This window comes from Lepisosteus oculatus, chromosome 1, assembly GCF_040954835.1.
Source record: "Lepisosteus oculatus isolate fLepOcu1 chromosome 1, fLepOcu1.hap2, whole genome shotgun sequence".
Lineage (NCBI taxonomy): Eukaryota > Metazoa > Chordata > Actinopteri > Semionotiformes > Lepisosteidae > Lepisosteus > Lepisosteus oculatus.
Window position 1 is genome coordinate 2180511 of NC_090696.1, and position 20002 is coordinate 2200512.

Genomic DNA, 20002 nt, shown 5'->3' on the forward strand with positions numbered 1-20002 from the left:
CAGACGTTTTTCTTTAACTTCTTCGAGTCTCCGTCGGAGCTCTTCGACGAACCGGTTTTTCTCACCGTGAGTACGCCCATTGCAGTGTGTGCATATACTCGGCTGTAGTTGTCACGGACAAATATGGATTTCAAAACGAATTTCAAAATGCAGGCTACTTTAACTTTACCGACTACGCCACCTCCTCCACACACGCCACTGCAAGGGTGGTAGGACCCCAATTCCCCCGAAACATCTTGTTTAAATCCCCAGAACCACCACTGCCCCCCACTGACCAGCATTGGACATCAGTATGGTCCTCTTGATTCCTCTAACAATCAAGCAGTTACCATGTCTATCACTGCCTGCCTAAAACACAGAACACATGACACCACGTATCCACAAGGGACACTCGCACTCACAGAAGCACCCTCAAAGACCCCAGTTACCCTAGACCAGGTTACCCCAAACACCTGGTACCATGGCATGCCTCCTTCCACCATAGCTGTGTATGCCTTCAGTGGTCATAGACCAGCACCTGGATGGGAGACCTGGGAAAGCTCAGGCTGCTGCCAGAAGAGGTGTTAGTGGGGCCAGTAGGGGGCGCTCACCCTGCAGTCTGTGTCCTGGCCACATTTGCGGGGCTGTGCAGTGACTCTGTGGCTCAGGATCTGTGTCTGTGGCTGGAAGGTTTACTGTTTCGTATCCTGCAGCTGGTAGAGGAATCCTACTCCGTTGGGCCCCTGAGCAAGGCCCTTCAGGCAGAGCACATGTTTTGGGGTTAATTAACGAACTGACTGTGTGCTGATGGCCAGGTGTCCTGGGGCCCCGCCCTCTCTGGCCCAGGTCTGGTTCACCCTGGCTCTGCCCCGCCACACCCCTCCACGTGCCATCCTTTACTGTTTGGTATGTCAGTGGCATCTCTGCAAACTGTTTCCTTCAAGCCCGTAGACAGGCACCTTCTGTGCTTGACTTTGATTAGAATGAGGAAACACACATAACCACTGGCCACGTAAAGCTACTGTTACAGTAAGTCAGTCTAGTCCCTGACAGCTGTTTTCCCACACAAAACTTTGTCACCCTCTGAAACTTTGCTTTCTGATCCTGACGAAAAAAACCTTCAGAAGGTTGAGCTGCTCTGTCTACCTTCACCGAGGTCTTGGTTTTGGAATTGACTCTAATAAACTGCATTAAATCTAGTCTAGCTACTCAGAGCCATTTCAATAATGTATAGTGAAGATTTTCATGAAATATTAAAGCTCCTTCTCTCTGCCCAGGTTTTTGACTCTCGATCTCTTCGTAATGACTCTGTAATTGGGGAATTCAAGGTAAGACTCCTTTTCCTCAGCTCCATTACCCTTAAGAGGATTTCTACAACTTATGTAAAGGCTGTACAGTAAATGATCTCACACAGTTTGTGATGCAGTAGTTAAACCGACCTGCTCATTGTATCTAATTCTTAAATTTTTGCATGTTTAACTACACAGAGCACATGCAGGTTTTTGATGCAGTTTTATTCCAATAAAATATTATTATTGCATCAGGACGATGTTTCAGGAGGCAGTGCTCAGGATGAGCCCGCGTCTCAGGGGAAATGGGGATATACAGTACCTGAATGTTGAATAATCACAGTGTCACTCCACACTGAGCTAGTGCTATACGTGTTGGAGCTCTGGACCCCTGACTGGAAGGTTGCAGGTTCCAGGCAGGGACCTGCTGTTGTTCAACTGGACTTTCATTCAGGCTGATCCAATAAAACACCTCCTTACCGAAGTGAGCTCAAATATAGCTTACATTAGATAAATGCATCAACTGTGTAAATCACTAACTCAATTATTTCGTTGATGTTTTTTATCCAAAGCAAATTGCATTTACACCCATTTGTATAGCCAGATAATTTCCTGGAATGAATTCAGGTGACATACTTTACTCAAGATTACAACAGCAGGGTCTCACCTCGCCCTTGGTTCCAGATGCACACACCAATTGTCAAATGAGCACAAGGCAGGACAGACACAGACATACACTGGCAATCCTGCAGACTGACACAGGAACTTATCGATGCTGGTGTTTCAATCATATTATAGAAGAAAAGGGAAATTCAGACTTTAATGCAGCAAAATCCAGTCATTCTTTAAAGAGCAAATGTACACACTGGTAATTGGCTTTTTACTTCCGGATGTAAGCTTCAGGAAAGGCATTTCAGAAGTTGTTTGGGGTCAGCAATACTTATTTACTACTACAAAACATATGACATATAATCATGATTTACCAATTCATTTTCTTTAATATATGATTCTATTTTCACAAGTTTTGATTTTGGTTACTAGGAAAAGATCCTCTGTCTAATCACATCTTTTTGTTGATTCTTAGCTTGATGTGGGCACAATCTATGCAGAACCCAGTAAGTACAATACTTCTTTTCCTTGCTGATGTTATAGTGACAGAGATACTCTGGGTTAGCTCTCAGCTGATGTCTGATGTCATGTTGTCTTTTCAATGCCTAGTGAAAGTGTTCTGAACATAGCACAAGTTTCACCTTGTGTTGCTTTAAAGCCTCCAGTCTTTACACTTTGAATTAGTAATTAATACTCGCTAAACAACCTACTCTACACATTTAACGCAAAGAACAAAAAGAAAGAAGTCATGAGGGTTTGAATGCTTTTGCAAAGCACTGTACAATATCTGCTACTGCTAATCAGTTCCTTTTGCATTTCCCAGCGATTAATCATTGTTACATGCATATGAGCCACTTCCAGAGTCTGTTTATTCAAACTTAAAGTTATTGCCTAGTGTTTGAATAACTGAGGGCATGCATCTGAATTCATCAGGGCTGTCAGGTGAAGATATCTAATCCAGACTGCACGTCTCCTTGTGTCTGTCTGTCAGAGCATGCATTCCTCAGGAAGTGGCTCCTGCTCTCTGACCCCGATGACATCTCTGCAGGGGCCAAAGGCTACCTGAAAGTCAGCCTGTTTGTGCTGGGGGTTGGCGATGAGGCTCCGGTGAGTCTGAGTCTGTTTTAAGTCACTAGTCTTCCGGTGCTGCTCATCCTGAACTCGATCTTCCTGTTGACACTGTTCTTTTACAAGAAATATACAAAATCAAACAATTTTCAGTTCATTATCCAAGGAATATAGAAGGAGTGTGTGAATATAAGTCCTAGCCACAATATGGCTGTTGGCCATAAGGAATTTTTCTCTCCTAGATTTTTTTTTTAATTATGAAAATTTAATGGAGACAATGACTGAGGGATAATGAGCTAAATTCATTATCTCTCAGTCATTGTCTCCATTAAATTGTGTTAATTAACTGGACACTCAGATATCTGAGCTCAGCACTGGAACATGAGCAAGAGGCACCTTCCTTCAGAATGTGAGTGTATCGTGTTACACGTGTCAGTAGTGATGCAAATTGCACTTGGAAAGGATGGGTTTTAAAATCCTTGACTACTGTATTTAAAGTTCAACAGGCTGTTTTCTGGGATTCCAATTTTAGATAGCTAAAACCATCTCAGTATTTTCAGAACCACCCTAATGCTACAACAGAAAAACTAAGTGCTATCCGGCTCCCTAAGGTTTGCCTTTGTCTTCAGTGAGTGTAGAGCAGATCTCTGTTTCTGTGAATGACTGCCTGAGCCCTGTGTTTCAGCTGGACAAGAAGGATGGGGTGGAGGACAGAGAAGACATCGAGGGGAACCTGCTGCGGCCCGCAGGGCTGGCGCTGAGAGGGGCTCACTTCACACTGAGGGTGTACCGAGCCGAGGACCTGCCTCAGAGTGAGTGCAGGCCAAGGGTGTGGCTCCCTCCTGTGCTTCTCCACACACGTGTGTCTGTCTGACGATAGGGCAGTGTATCTGTGTGACTGTGCTGACGTCAGTCTGTCTGACGATAGGGCAGTGTATCTGTGTGACTGTGCTGACGTCAGTCAGTCTGACGATAGGGCAGTGTATCTGTGTGACTGTGCTGACGTCAGTCTGTCTGACGATAGGGCAGTGTATCTGTGTGACTGTGCTGACGTCAGTCTGTCTGACGATAGGGCAGTGTATCTGTGTGACTGTGCTGACGTCAGTCTGTCTGACGATAGGGCAGTGTATCTGTGTGACTGTGCTGACGTCAGTCTGTCTGACGATAGGGCGGTGTATCTGTGTGACTGTGCTGACGTCAGTCAGTCTGACGATAGGGCGGTGTATCTGTGTGACTGTGCTGACGTCAGTCAGTCTGACGATAGGGCGGTGTATCTGTGTGACTGTGCTGACGTCAGTCTGTCTGACGATAGGGCGGTGTATCTGTGTGACTGTGCTGACGTCAGTCTGTCTGACGATAGGGCGGTGTATCTGTGTGACTGTGCTGACGTCAGTCTGTCTGACGATAGGGCAGTGTATCTGTTACTGTGCTGATGTCAGTCAGTCTGACGATAGGGAAGTGTATCTGTGTGACTGTGCTGACGTCAGTCTGTCTGACGATAGGGCAGTGTATCTGTGTGACTGTGCTGACGTCAGTCTGTCTGACGATAGGGCAGTGTATCTGTGTGACTGTGCTGACGTCAGTCTGTCTGACGATAGGGCGGTGTATCTGTGTGACTGTGCTTATGTCAGTCAGTCTGACGATAGGGCAGTGTATCTGTGTGACTGTGCTGACGTCAGTCTGTCTGACGTTAGGGCAGTGTATCTGTGTGACTGTGCTGATGTCAGTCTGTCTGACGGCGCTGATGTTGTTCTGTCAGTGTGATGGTGGAGCTGTGTGTCAGTTTGACAGTGGTGCTGTGTGTCAGTGTGATGGTGGAGCTGTGTGTTAGTTTGACAGTGGTGCTGTGTGTCAGTGTGATGGTAGAGTTCTGTGTGTGTCAGTGGTGCTGTGTGTCAGTGTGACGGTGGTGCTGTGTGTCAGTGTGACGGTAGAGTTGTGTGTCAGTGTGATGGTAGAGTTCTGTGTGTGTCAGTGGTGCTGTGTGTCAGTGTGACAGTGGTGCTGTGTGTCAGTGTGACGGTGGTGCTGTGTGTCAGTGTGACGGTAGAGTTGTGTGTCAGTGTGACTGTGGTGTTGTGTGTCAGTGTGACGGTAGAGTTGTGTGTCAGTGTCAGTGGTGCTGTGTGTCAGTGTGACGGTGGTGCTGTGTGTCAGTGTGACGGTAGAGTTGTGTGTCAGTGTGACTGTGGTGTTGTGTGTCAGTGTGACAGTAGAGTTGTGTGTCAGTGTCAGTGGTGCTGTGTGTCAGTGTGACGGTGGTGCTGTGTGTCAGTGTGACGGTAGAGTTGTGTGTCAGTGTCAGTGGTGCTGTGTGTTAGTGTGACGGTAGAGTTGTGTGTCAGTGTCAGTGGTGCTGTGTGTCAGTGTGATGGTGGTGCTGTGTGTCAGTGACAGTGGTGCTGTGTGTCAGTGTGACAGTGGTGCTGTGTGTCAGTGTGACGGTGGTGCTGTGTGTCTGTGACAGTGGAGCTGTGTGTCAGTGTGACAGTGGTGCTGTGTGTCAGTGTGATGGTGGAGCTGTGTGTCAGTGTGATGGTGGTGCTGTGTGTCAGTGTGACACAGGTATTGTGTGTCAGTGTGACGGTGGAGCTGTTTGTCGGTGTCAGTGGTGCTGTGTGTCAGGGTGACGGTGGTGCTGTGTGTCAGTGTGATGGTGGAGCTGTGTGTCAGTGTGATGGTGGTGCTGTGTGTCAGTGTGACACAGGTATTGTGTGTCAGTGTGACGGTGGTGCTGTGTGTCAGTGTGACGGTAGAGTTGTGTGTCAGTGTCAGTGGTGCTGTGTGTTAGTGAGCCGGTAGAGTTGTGTGTCAGTGTCAGTGGTGCTGTGTGTTAGTGTGACGGTAGAGTTGTGTGTCAGTGTCAGTGGTGCTGTGTGTCAGTGTGACAGTGGTGCTGTGTGTCAGTGTGATGGTGGAGCTGTGTGTCAGTGTGATGGTGGTGCTGTGTGTCAGTGTGACACAGGTATTGTGTGTCAGTGTGATGGTGGAGCTGTGTGTCAGTGTGATGGTGGTGCTGTGTGTCAGTGTGACAGTGGTGCTGTGTGTCAGTGTGATGGTGGTGCTGTGTGTCAGTGTGACACAGGTATTGTGTGTCAGTGTGACGGTGGTGCTGTGTGTCAGTGTGACGGTAGAGTTGTGTGTCAGTGTCAGTGGTGCTGTGTGTTAGTGTGACGGTAGAGTTGTGTGTCAGTGTCAGTGGTGCTGTGTGTCAGTGTGATGGTGGTGCTGTGTGTCAGTGACAGTGGTGCTGTGTGTCAGTGTGACAGTGGTGCTGTGTGTCAGTGTGACGGTGGTGCTGTGTGTCTGTGACAGTGGAGCTGTGTGTCAGTGTGACAGTGGTGCTGTGTGTCAGTGTGACAGTGGTGCTGTGTGTCAGTGTGATGGTGGAGCTGTGTGTCAGTGTGATGGTGGTGCTGTGTGTCAGTGTGACACAGGTATTGTGTGTCAGTGTGACGGTGGAGCTGTGTGTCAGTGTGATGGTGGTGCTGTGTGTCAGTGTGATGGTGGTGCTGTGTGTCAGTGTGACACAGGTATTGTGTGTCAGTGTGACAGTGGTGCTGTGTGTCAGTGTGACGGTGGTGCTGTGTGTCTGTGACAGTGGAGCTGTGTGTCAATGTGATGGTGGAGCTGTGTGTCAGTGTGATGGTGGTGCTGTGTGTCAGTGTGACACAGGTATTGTGTGTCAGTGTGACGGTGGAGCTGTGTGTCAGTGTGATGGTGGTGCTGTGTGTCAGTGTGATGGTGGTGCTGTGTGTCAGTGTGACACAGGTATTGTGTGTCAGTGTGACGGTGGTGCTGTGTGTCAGTGTGACGGTAGAGTTGTGTGTCAGTGTCAGTGGTGCTGTGTGTTAGTGTGACGGTAGAGTTGTGTGTCAGTGTCAGTGGTGCTGTGTGTCAGTGTGATGGTGGTGCTGTGTGTCAGTGACAGTGGTGCTGTGTGTCAGTGTGACGGTGGTGCTGTGTGTCAGTGTGACAGTGGTGCTGTGTGTCAGTGTGACGGTGGTGCTGTGTGTCTGTGACAGTGGAGCTGTGTGTCAGTGTGACAGTGGTGCTGTGTGTCAGTGTGATGGTGGAGCTGTTTGTCGGTGTCAGTGGTGCTGTGTGTCAGTGTGACGGTGGTGCTGTGTGTCAGTGTGACGGTGGTGCTGTGTGTCTGTGACAGTGGAGCTGTGTGTCAGTGTGACAGTGGTGCTGTGTGTCAGTGTGATGGTGGAGCTGTGTGTTAGTTTGACAGTGGTGCTGTGTGTCAGTGTGATGGTAGAGTTCTGTGTGTGTCAGTGGTGCTGTGTGTCAGTGTGACGGTGGTGCTGTGTGTCAGTGTGACGGTGGTGCTGTGTGTCAGTGTGACGGTAGAGTTGTGTGTCAGTGTGATGGTAGAGTTCTGTGTGTGTCAGTGGTGCTGTGTGTCAGTGTGACAGTGGTGCTGTGTGTCAGTGTGACGGTGGTGCTGTGTGTCAGTGTGACGGTAGAGTTGTGTGTCAGTGTGACTGTGGTGTTGTGTGTCAGTGTGACGGTAGAGTTGTGTGTCAGTGTCAGTGGTGCTGTGTGTCAGTGTGACGGTGGTGCTGTGTGTCAGTGTGACGGTAGAGTTGTGTGTCAGTGTCAGTGGTGCTGTGTGTCAGTGTGACGGTGGTGCTGTGTGTCAGTGTGACGGTAGAGTTGTGTGTCAGTGTGACTGTGGTGTTGTGTGTCAGTGTGACAGTAGAGTTGTGTGTCAGTGTCAGTGGTGCTGTGTGTCAGTGTGACGGTGGTGCTGTGTGTCAGTGTGACGGTAGAGTTGTGTGTCAGTGTCAGTGGTGCTGTGTGTTAGTGTGACGGTAGAGTTGTGTGTCAGTGTCAGTGGTGCTGTGTGTCAGTGTGATGGTGGTGCTGTGTGTCAGTGACAGTGGTGCTGTGTGTCAGTGTGACAGTGGTGCTGTGTGTCAGTGTGACGGTGGTGCTGTGTGTCTGTGACAGTGGAGCTGTGTGTCAGTGTGACAGTGGTGCTGTGTGTCAGGGTGACGGTGGTGCTGTGTGTCTGTGACAGTGGAGCTGTGTGTCAGTGTGACAGTGGTGCTGTGTGTCAGGGTGACGGTGGTGCTGTGTGTCTGTGACAGTGGTGCTGTGTGTCAGTGTGACAGTGGTGCTGTGTGTCAGTGTGACAGTGGTGCTGTGTGTCAGTGTGACGGTGGTGCTGTGTGTCAGTGTGACGGTGGTGCTGTGTGTCAGTGTGACAGTGGAGCTGTGTGTCAGTGTGATGGTGGTGCTGTGTGTCAGTGTGACACAGGTATTGTGTGTCAGTGTGACGGTGGAGCTGTTTGTCGGTGTCAGTGGTGCTGTGTGTCAGTGTGACGGTGGTGCTGTGTGTCAGGGTGACGGTGGTGCTGTGTGTCAGTGTGATGGTGGAGCTGTGTGTCAGTGTGACAGTGGTGCTGTGTGTCAGTGTGATGGTGGTGCTGTGTGTCAGTGTGACACAGGTATTGTGTGTCAGTGTGACGGTGGTGCTGTGTGTCAGTGTGACGGTAGAGTTGTGTGTCAGTGTCAGTGGTGCTGTGTGTTAGTGTGACGGTAGAGTTGTGTGTCAGTGTCAGTGGTGCTGTGTGTTAGTGTGACGGTAGAGTTGTGTGTCAGTGTCAGTGGTGCTGTGTGTCAGTGTGACAGTGGTGCTGTGTGTCAGTGTGATGGTGGAGCTGTGTGTCAGTGTGATGGTGGTGCTGTGTGTCAGTGTGACACAGGTATTGTGTGTCAGTGTGACGGTGGAGCTGTGTGTCAGTGTGATGGTGGTGCTGTGTGTCAGTGTGACAGTGGTGCTGTGTGTCAGTGTGATGGTGGTGCTGTGTGTCAGTGTGACACAGGTATTGTGTGTCAGTGTGACGGTGGTGCTGTGTGTCAGTGTGACACAGGTATTGTGTGTCAGTGTGACGGTGGAGCTGTGTGTCAGTGTGATGGTGGTGCTGTGTGTCAGTGTGATGGTGGTGCTGTGTGTCAGTGTGACACAGGTATTGTGTGTCAGTGTGACGGTGGTGCTGTGTGTCAGTGTGACGGTAGAGTTGTGTGTCAGTGTCAGTGGTGCTGTGTGTTAGTGTGACGGTAGAGTTGTGTGTCAGTGTCAGTGGTGCTGTGTGTCAGTGTGATGGTGGTGCTGTGTGTCAGTGACAGTGGTGCTGTGTGTCAGTGTGACGGTGGTGCTGTGTGTCAGTGTGACAGTGGTGCTGTGTGTCAGTGTGACAGTGGTGCTGTGTGTCAGTGTGACGGTGGTGCTGTGTGTCTGTGTGACGGTGGTGCTGTGTGTCTGTGACAGTGGAGCTGTGTGTCAGTGTGACAGTGGTGCTGTGTGTCAGTGTGATGGTGGAGCTGTGTGTTAGTTTGACAGTGGTGCTGTGTGTCAGTGTGATGGTAGAGTTCTGTGTGTGTCAGTGGTGCTGTGTGTCAGTGTGACGGTGGTGCTGTGTGTCAGTGTGACGGTGGTGCTGTGTGTCAGTGTGACGGTAGAGTTGTGTGTCAGTGTGACTGTGGTGTTGTGTGTCAGTGTGACGGTAGAGTTGTGTGTCAGTGTCAGTGGTGCTGTGTGTCAGTGTGACGGTAGAGTTGTGTGTCAGTGTCAGTGGTGCTGTGTGTCAGTGTGACGGTGGTGCTGTGTGTCAGTGTGACGGTAGAGTTGTGTGTCAGTGTGACTGTGGTGTTGTGTGTCAGTGTGACAGTAGAGTTGTGTGTCAGTGTCAGTGGTGCTGTGTGTCAGTGTGACGGTGGTGCTGTGTGTCAGTGTGACGGTAGAGTTGTGTGTCAGTGTCAGTGGTGCTGTGTGTTAGTGTGACGGTAGAGTTGTGTGTCAGTGTCAGTGGTGCTGTGTGTCAGTGTGATGGTGGTGCTGTGTGTCAGTGACAGTGGTGCTGTGTGTCAGTGTGACAGTGGTGCTGTGTGTCAGTGTGACGGTGGTGCTGTGTGTCTGTGACAGTGGAGCTGTGTGTCAGTGTGACAGTGGTGCTGTGTGTCAGGGTGACGGTGGTGCTGTGTGTCTGTGACAGTGGAGCTGTGTGTCAGTGTGACGGTGGTGCTGTGTGTCAGTGTGACAGTGGTGCTGTGTGTCAGTGTGACAGTGGTGCTGTGTGTCAGTGTGACGGTGGTGCTGTGTGTCTGTGACAGTGGAGCTGTGTGTCAGTGTGATGGTGGTGCTGTGTGTCAGTGTGACACAGGTATTGTGTGTCAGTGTGACGGTGGAGCTGTTTGTCGGTGTCAGTGGTGCTGTGTGTCAGTGTGACGGTGGTGTTGTGTGTCAGGGTGACGGTGGTGCTGTGTGTCAGTGTGATGGTGGAGCTGTGTGTCAGTGTGACAGTGGTGCTGTGTGTCAGTGTGATGGTGGTGCTGTGTGTCAGTGTGACACAGGTATTGTGTGTCAGTGTGACGGTGGTGCTGTGTGTCAGTGTGACGGTAGAGTTGTGTGTCAGTGTCAGTGGTGCTGTGTGTTAGTGTGACGGTAGAGTTGTGTGTCAGTGTCAGTGGTGCTGTGTGTTAGTGTGACGGTAGAGTTGTGTGTCAGTGTCAGTGGTGCTGTGTGTCAGTGTGACAGTGGTGCTGTGTGTCAGTGTGATGGTGGAGCTGTGTGTCAGTGTGATGGTGGTGCTGTGTGTCAGTGTGACACAGGTATTGTGTGTCAGTGTGACGGTGGAGCTGTGTGTCAGTGTGATGGTGGTGCTGTGTGTCAGTGTGACAGTGGTGCTGTGTGTCAGTGTGATGGTGGTGCTGTGTGTCAGTGTGACACAGGTATTGTGTGTCAGTGTGACGGTGGTGCTGTGTGTCAGTGTGACGGTAGAGTTGTGTGTCAGTGTCAGTGGTGCTGTGTGTCAGTGTGATGGTGGTGCTGTGTGTCAGTGACAGTGGTGCTGTGTGTCAGTGTGACGGTGGTGCTGTGTGTCAGTGTGACGGTAGAGTTGTGTGTCAGTGTCAGTGGTGCTGTGTGTCAGTGTGATGGTGGTGCTGTGTGTCAGTGACAGTGGTGCTGTGTGTCAGTGTGACGGTGGTGCTGTGTGTCAGTGTGACGGTGGTGCTGTGTGTCAGTGTGACGGTGGTGCTGTGTGTCTGTGACAGTGGAGCTGTGTGTCAGTGTGACAGTGGAGCTGTGTGTCAGTGTGATGGTGGAGCTGTGTGTCAGTGTGATGGTGGTGCTGTGTGTCAGTGTGACACAGGTATTGTGTGTCAGTGTGACGGTGGAGCTGTGTGTCAGTGTGATGGTGGTGCTGTGTGTCAGTGTGATGGTGGTGCTGTGTGTCTGTGTGACACAGGTATTGTGTGTCAGTGTGACGGTGGTGTTGTGTGTCAGTGTGACGGTAGAGTTGTGTGTCAGTGTCAGTGGTGCTGTGTGTTAGTGTGACGGTAGAGTTGTGTGTCAGTGTCAGTGGTGCTGTGTGTCAGTGTGATGGTGGTGCTGTGTGTCAGTGACAGTGGTGCTGTGTGTCAGTGTGACGGTGGTGCTGTGTGTCAGTGTGACAGTGGTGCTGTGTGTCAGTGTGACAGTGGTGCTGTGTGTCAGTGTGACGGTGGTGCTGTGTGTCTGTGACAGTGGAGCTGTGTGTCAGTGTGACAGTGGTGCTGTGTGTCAGTGTGATGGTGGAGCTGTGTGTCAGTGTGATGGTGGTGCTGTGTGTCAGTGTGACACAGGTATTGTGTGTCAGTGTGACAGTGGAGCTGTTTGTCGGTGTCAGTGGTGCTGTGTGTCAGTGTGACGGTGGTGCTGTGTGTCAGGGTGACGGTGGTGCTGTGTGTCAGTGTGACGGTGGTGCTGTGTGTCTGTGACAGTGGAGCTGTGTGTCAGTGTGACAGTGGTGCTGTGTGTCAGTGTGATGGTGGAGCTGTGTGTCAGTGTGACACAGGTATTGTGTGTCAGTGTGACGGTGGAGCTGTGTGTCAGTGTTATGGTGGTGCTGTGTGTCAGTGTCACGGTGGTGCTGTGTGTCAGTGTGATGGTGGTGCTGTGTGTCAGTGTGACACAGGTATTGTGTGTCAGTGTGACGGTGGAGCTGTTTGTCAGTGTCAGTGGTGCTGTGTGTCAGTGTGACGGTGGTGTTGTGTGTCTTTATCTAACAGTTGTTTTATGTGTTAATCTAACAGTGTTACTGTTTGTGTCTGCAGTGGATGATGCCTTCCTTGATGGAATGAAACAGATCTTTGGCTTCGAAAGCAACCGGAAGAACTTGGTGGACCCGCTGGTGGAGGTCAACTTTGCTGGCAAAACGGTAACACTGGGAAACAACTACACTTTTCTTCAACTACACTGCCCTGACATTGCACAGAGCACCGCTGAGCTGGCAGACTCTGTAATAGTGCACCGACTTGCTCAAGACTGTGTTGACACTCACAATACTGTATCACACAATAGTAACAACCCATTCCTCTACAATGAACACAAAAATGAACACACTTTGCACCAGCATATCAATATTAATTTTGCTTATTTAATGGCAAATATTTTGTTATCTTTTGAAATTTTCCAATAGCTTTAATAATGAGCTAATTCTTCATACAGGTTTTATTTTTCCATTCTTTCTTTGACAGATCTGCACTAAGATCCTGGAGAAAAATGCCAACCCACAGTGGAACCAGAGCCTCTCTCTTCCTATCCGGGTAAGATATTCCCTACTGAGATGCCTCTAAAGAACACCTACAGTACCACAGCTCTTCATAGCCGAGTTATCAAAAATAGTAAATCTGTAATGAGAACAATGAGTAACAGGAACAATATAGAAACACATATTAAGTAATATTAATAGGAATAAAAAGGAAACATATTTGGGTTGGTGTGTAGAGTCGGGTCAGTGAGAGGTGTGTAGAGTCGGGTCAGTGAGAGGTGTGTGTGGGACGGTGTGTAGAGTCGGGTCAGTGAGAGGTGTGTGGGACGGTGTGTAGAGTCGGGTCAGTGAGAGGTGTGTGTGGGACGGTGTGTAGAGTCGGGTCAGTGAGAGGTGTGTGTGGGACGGTGTGTAGAGTCGGGTCAGTGAGAGGTGTGTGTGGGACGGTGTGTAGAGTCGGGTCAGAGAGAGGTGTGTTTGGGACGGTGTGTAGAGTCGGGTCAGTGAGAGGTGTGTGTGGGACGGTGTGTAGAGTCGGGTCAGTGAGAGGTGTGTGTGGGACGGTGTGTAGAGTCCGGTCAGAGAGAGGTGTGTGTGGGACGGTGTGTAGAGTCGGGTCAGTGAGAGGTGTGTGTGGGACGGTGTGTAGAGTCGGGTCAGTGAGAGGTGTGTGTGGGACGGTGTGTAGAGTCGGGTCAGTGAGAGGTGTGTGTGGGACGGTGTGTAGAGTCGGGTCAGTGAGAGGTGTGTGTGGGACGGTGTGTAGAGTCGGGTCAGTGAGAGGTGTGTGTGGGACGGTGTGTAGAGTCGGGTCAGTGAGAGGTGTGTGGGACGGTGTGTAGAGTCGGGTCAGTGAGAGGTGTGTGTGGGACGGTGTGTAGAGTCGGGTCAGTGAGAGGTGTGTGTGGGACGGTGTGTAGAGTCGGGTCAGTGAGAGGTGTGTGTGGGGGACGGTGTGTAGAGTCGGGTCAGTGAGAGGTGTGTGTGGGACAGTGTGTAGAGTCGGGTCAGTGAGAGGTGTGTGTGGGACGGTGTGTAGAGTCGGGTCAGTGAGAGGTGTGTGTGGGACGGTGTGTAGAGTCGGGTCAGTGAGAGGTGTGTGTGGGACAGTGTGTAGGGCTAAATGTGCAGAAAAAAATATGCTCTGACAGTGGTCTCCCTCTTTACAGTTCCCCTCTATGTGTGAGAAAATGAAAATCCGAATCCTAGACTGGTAAGTCAATACTCACCCTGATATGCCCGCTGCCGAAACATTTGCCATCCATCCAATTTCCTAAGTGCTTTGTCCTATACAGAGTTGTGCAGGAGTGGGACTCCATCCCAGCAAACAACAGGCATAAGGCAGGATACACCCTCAAAATTACCCCAGCCCATTGCACTCACACAGACAGACATGCACACACTAACACTCAAGCTTCCCCACAAGTCTACTTACCAGTATGTCTGGACTGTTGAAGGAAACACTCACAAACCCAGGGAGGTAACAACCCAGGTCTGAAATTGAACCCAGAGCCCCAGAGCTGCAAGGCAGCTATGCTAACGACTCTGCCACCATGCTGCTTCAAACACATTTTATTTACAGTTATTTCATGATCAATACGTTTTGATCATAGCGATGACAGTTATGGTCTTTTTCAGCTATTTCCTGTACAGATTGTTGGTATTTATGTGTGTACACCTCTAATGGATTGTGACCCCTAAATGCAGGAATTGCTTTTTTATTGATTACACCATTGAGCAAAGTTAAGGGTGCTAGGACCCCTTTTCCCTGCAACAGGGTACACCAAAGCTTGTCTCTTTAACCTCTCTCTCACATAAATCACTCTCACAAAAAAGAAAACACACAAACCTCCACAAAACTTAATTTCTAGTAAATGCAACATTCATCACCACTGAGAAAAACAGAATCCATGACACAGAATATCCCTCCAAAGGGCAGACCCACACAAATCCCCCATGGACCCCAGCTACTTGACACAGAGTCTCAAAGGAGACGTCCAGCAGCACTCTTCTCTGTGTAGGGTCTCTGGGGGCTCTTAGCATCCTCTTTAGTCTGACTCTCCTGCACAGCCTGTCCCCCCCTACCCTGTTCACCTCTGTGACCAGCTCTGGGTAAAAGGTGGGGGTGCAGGGGTCTTCCTCCTCTGCTCACTGTAGAGTCCCTGGTGTCCGAGTCCTCTCCTGGGGGCTGTTGGGCAGACACTGCCATTGTCTTTTTGAAATTGTCTCATTCTCTGGGGGATGATGTCTAGCTTGGGGGCAGAGCTAATTGCTCAGGGCTCATTGAGGAACTGTCTATATACAGATTTGGCCAGGTGTAAGAATGCATTATGTAGCGCTAATTCCCAGTATGACCCTGCCATATGTACACAGTCAGACCTGTGTCACAGTTCACGTCACCTCTCGATTGTCTCTAATTGCCCGGAATCTGTGTTAATAGGGTGCTTGATCAGTGGGATGAAGCTCAGAGCACAAGGTGTGAACTACACCAACCCTTAGGGTGACACTGGCCATTGAGTGCAACTTACATCCCCACCTTGACACCTTTCATCCCACACCCATTATCTCCCTCTGTGACACACCTCCAGGTGTTTTCTCCATGTAACCTTGAGCTATAACCATGTGAAGTTTTTACATGATCTGAACGTGTGTTTCTTAAAGACACTTCCTCATTCTCTCTGGCAGGGACCGAGCAACTCACAACGATGTGATCGGCACAACACACCTGTGCATGTCCAAGATCTCTGCGCCGGGAGGGGAGATTGAAGGTAGGGAGGCTGGGGCTGTGGAGCACGCTGGACTGATTAACACAGTGGTGTAGTGCGGTGGGCCGCTAACCCCACTGTACCCGGGGGATAATGGGCTGTGCTATGAGGTGGTGGGAGCCTTGCTCTGCTGTGTGGGAAAATGCATGCGGTTAATTCACTCTTGCAGTCACAGAAGGCAGTGTTCATGTAACTTATCACTATTGCAGATTTTACGCCACAGGATGCATACAGTATCTCCTACTACATGGGTAGTCAAATACGTGATCAACCCTGTCCACCCACTGCAGGGTTTTAACCCAGCCAGCTCTTTAACTGTTTGACCCACTAATAATCACCTCTACAGTTAATTAAAGGGCTGGTTGTTCAAGACATACATGCTAAATGTAACGGGAGGTTTGGTATGTTACTACCCCTGGCCTCACAGATTTTTATTTAGTGGGGCTGCTCTTTACTGAGAACTCTCACCCACTTCTGATACAGGGATCATACAAACCAGACATGCAGCCTTGCTTTTTATGTCTGCTTATATGTCATGGTTTTCAATATCTTTGTTGCTACACAGTTGTCGCTCCTGCTCAGGCATCTGCAGAGGTCTGACACTGAGAGTTTATAAACAACACTGTTTAGAGTCGAGACAAGACCAACCAACCAATGAGACTGGTGGTTCTGTGGCTGAGGCTGTGACTGGCCTTTCTCAGGGGTATCAGGAGACCAGAGCGCTGTGCTGTGTGTGCAAAGATCTTGGCGTATTCTACAGGGCATGGGGACTGAGATGTGTTCTGTATTCAAAGGACTGGGCTGTTTTCCTGGACTGTTCATCACCATTTTAACTCTTATGACATAAAAAAATACAAAATCCATGAATGATTTGATTGCTCAAATTAAGAAAAAACAACTCGAGATTTAAGCCTGCCTCCCCAAAAATGTATGTGACACTGTTGCAACACTTTTCTTACAAAGATGAAGACTGTGTGAATGTGGCATCGGTTTGTGTGTGTTGAGAGACTGTGGCCAGAAGAGCTTTAAGATCTGCTGCTCCAAACATGACCTGAGCACCAAGTGGTTCCTCGGCCTCTTGTACCAGGAGGCTCCAGGAGGCGTCAGGCTCAAGTGCCAGGAGGTCCACTCTGTGTGTGTCCTCCAGTTAGTTGTTTTCGGATGCATTGAACTGTTGAGGTGTCACAGGTGCTTGCAGGCTTGTTTCAGTCCTGTATTAATGAGGACTAGATCTCACATCAGTGCCCCTTCTCATGGTGTCTCTTGTAATGCCTTTATTAGAGTTTACTGCAGTTTACCCTAGTAAATGCAGATTTTGTAATAATGCTGAGTGACATAATTACAAAGCATGAATGCATATAGTAAATTGTTATGTAAACCAGTGAAAACTATAGCAAAGAAATTGCAGTGTTGGAGCAATAGCAGAATTGTGTTAAGTAACAAAATTGTGTGATGGGGTGAATTGGTGTACCTGTAGGGTGAGGAGCCCTAAAGCAGTCGTCTGAGAATGAAATTTCACCATCCTCCTGCAATCTCCTGCAGGCTGTTGCTTGGTTGGTAGGAGCTGCATATGTTGAATTAACTGGCAAATTAACATGTCAGCAATTATGTCCAATGGTCATAATGTGGTCAAGCCACCATCTTGTTAGGGAGCTTGTATTGAAATTAATAAAAAAAAACAACACCATAGGGACAATAACAAAAATATCATTGCAATTTACTTTGATTGACGGTGTGTGTGAGTGTGTGAATGTGTGAGCGTGCAAATGTGTGTTTGTGAGTGTTTGCAAATCAGTCACTGTCTGGATCTGCAAAGCCCCGAATTATAAGTGTGCTAGAGCTGCTCTTTGGGCTGAGCCTCGATTAAAGTAGAATATTTATCAAGATGGTGTCGACCAGCCAGAGAGTGTTTCAGTACAGCTGTAGGAATGCCATGACACAAGAGCAGTTAGCACAGAACTGGCCTCTGTGCTAGAGAAGGCAGCCCAGGTCTTTACTGTCTTTTCTCTGTCTCACTGCTCCCCTGTAGTCAACAGTCCCCCTCACAGTCCTTCCTCCTGCTGCTCTCGGTGTGGAGCAGACTGCTTGGGTTGGAGAGCTGGGTGATGTGGATACAGAGCAGGAAGGGAAATTGGGACATGTTGAGGGAGAAGGAAGGGAACTGGGTGTGTCTCAGGAGGGGATCGTGTGAGAAAACACCACGACGAACCTAATCTCTCAACAGCTATCTCAACAGCAAGCACAAGGAGTATCCACTAATCATACTGTGGTCTAGAACACTGGCAGAAATAGGCCCATTCCTCACCCAGACCCAAGACATGCAGGCCAGATGACACCCATGAGTGGAGTGCTGGATGGGGTGGGTGGGCGTGTGTCTGCAGAGTGGACTAGGGTGAGCGTGTGGGATGTGCTGTGTGTGTGGTGCCAAGTAATGGAAGACACACAAAAGACACTGAGGAATTTGGAGACTCTATCCTGATGAATTCATGCCAGTGTCATTTGGGATTTCTTAAAGAACTATGAAGTTGCACTTTAAGATTCACATAAAACCTGGCGGTATCTGAAGGGATAGTCCAGTTGCTGATATGTGTGATTTTCTTGGGATCTGAGAATTTTACCTGCTAATGCAATTACTAACACACAAACCTTTGTTGCTTTCTGATAACATATTTTAGAAGTGCTGACTAAACCATTAGAGAGGTAGACTGACTTTTTTTAAAAGTCAGCCTATCTATGAAAAAGGCAGATCTTATAGCATGTCCTTTACCACCAAGAATAAAACTGGTTGCATAAATGTGTCGGTTAGACAGTTCTACCTCTGTGACAGCCTGATCGTACACAACTACAGCAGCTCACTGGTGGCGTGTCTGGTGCTTCTTAAGTTGAGTAAAATTAGATTTTCTTTACACTTTTCAGGGACAAATCCCTCCATGTTTTTTACAGGTTACATTAAATTAATCTAATATATATATCTTCTTTGGGGAAAGTGTTTTTGTCGCTTACTTTAGTAGGAAATCGAATACTGGACGCACTTAATGTGAATGCTAATTGCAACGTGCCGTTAGTTCAGTGATATCTGTTGTTTGCTTTGCTGATCTCACTTGGAGACACAGAGCAAAACAAGCACTCATGTGTCACAGCAACACACAGAGAGTTTGCAGGGAGGAGAATGTCCACATGGTTAGGGTGAGACATGCATCCTTTTACAGCCTACAACAGGAAGGATGCCAGACAGGGCAGAACTGTGAAATAAAAGTAGCAGGAGTCTGATCAGTTTCTAAACTGGCTTTCGCCAAGACCCACCACTCCTCTTGGGCTCCGAATGGCTTTTTTCTTTACTGAGAGCTGCATCGACACATGGCAGCCTGATCTGCTCAGAATTTAGTAGTTATCCAGGCCGGGGCTGATCAGTACTGGAGAAGGAGACCTCTGAGGACAAGCAGGATGAGACTGTAAGTGGTGCTGTGGATCAATACCCCTACATTTCCCTTGAATTTAAGTGCTGAAGTAGTTTGTCACTACAGGCGCAGAATGGCTGCTCTGTGTCGTCCAGCTGGGACTGCAGTTCAGAGGCTGTGGAAGTGGATCTCCTCCTAATGTAAAAACACTTTGGCATCTTTTGAGATGAAAAGTACCCTATAAATCGAAGGAATTAATTAATTCATGACTTGCAACCTGTTCCATCCTGACATCAGAGCACTGTACAGCGTGCACACAACAGGGAACACAACAACAATGACAATAATGAATAAATAATAATACATTTATAGCTGTTGTACAATAGTTCACATATAAAAACACTTGTGTTTTATATAAAACTCAGACCCATAAAAACTTGCACATAAAAAGACAGATGAAAAGCAGCAGCAGTTTCTCCTTGAGTGAGTGGAGATGCACAAGAGCAGGTGCTATTGCTCACTGTGTGATACCAGGCCTCGCGTGGGAAAAGAAGACTCAGATCATTTGTGTACCAGCAGGACAAACAAGGAGAAAGGAGAAAGGAGTCCAGTTTTGTAGGAGGTACATGATAAGTAGCTTGCATTAGTGTCTCAGTCCCTGGAAGGCCACATTCCCTAAAAGCTTACCATTAGCAGGAGGTGGCCAGGCAGGAGGCCTTGTCCTCATTAACGACCAGTTGCTTCTGAGCTGGGAATTTGACATGCTGAGTAAAGCCAAAACAATCCAAAATAGCTGTTTGTGAAACGGTATATACATTTAAATAACCAGCAAGAAGAACATTTGGAAAGGTTCAACATAGTAATATTAATAGCTCTCAGATTGAAACCCAATAGCAGGTTTAGGGGCACAGTATATCACAATGTAAAGCACAGGTTAAGAATCCTAAAACAATCTTGCATTCAGAGAATGCAACATTCAGAATAGAAACCATATTTCAACCAGTCTCCACCTTGAAGGACTGCTAAATCACAATCCTGTGAGTTGCTTCAGCATCTGCTGGTCAGTTCTGTACAATCAGGCTCGAGTGTGGTATTTGTGTGCTGATCTGATCCTTTCTGAGGGAGGCAGCTCTGTCACACCAGGGATCTGCGGATTTGATTAGCTGAAGAGGGCAACTCTTCTGATTCCCTCCATTAGAGGTGAAGGTTTACGTTTATCTGTTTAACTGGATTTGTAGATCAGTGGTTTTGTAGTCTGGCTGAGCTGAGTTTATTTTCTTTCAAATGTGTCATTATTAGCTCCTGATTTTTTTTACAAAGAATTCATTAAAAAAATAGACTCAGTGGAT

At 48.5% G+C, this 20002-nt stretch overlaps 1 protein-coding gene across 13 annotated transcripts in view; it reads left to right on the forward strand.

The window, feature by feature from the left end:
* The window catches only part of dysf (dysferlin, limb girdle muscular dystrophy 2B (autosomal recessive)), a 132377-nt gene that overhangs the window by 38929 nt on the left and 73446 nt on the right, over positions 1-20002 (forward strand). For all 13 annotated transcript variants that reach the window (XM_069195277.1, XM_069193991.1, XM_069194759.1 and 10 more), the window contains exons 8-16: positions 4-66; positions 1257-1307; positions 2353-2383; positions 2869-2984; positions 3631-3757; positions 12054-12157; positions 12477-12545; positions 13660-13703; positions 15176-15258. In XM_069195277.1, the coding sequence (XP_069051378.1) occupies positions 4-66; positions 1257-1307; positions 2353-2383; positions 2869-2984; positions 3631-3757; positions 12054-12157; positions 12477-12545; positions 13660-13703; positions 15176-15258 (688 nt within the window). The remainder of the gene's footprint in view (positions 1-3; positions 67-1256; positions 1308-2352; positions 2384-2868; positions 2985-3630; positions 3758-12053; positions 12158-12476; positions 12546-13659; positions 13704-15175; positions 15259-20002) is intronic.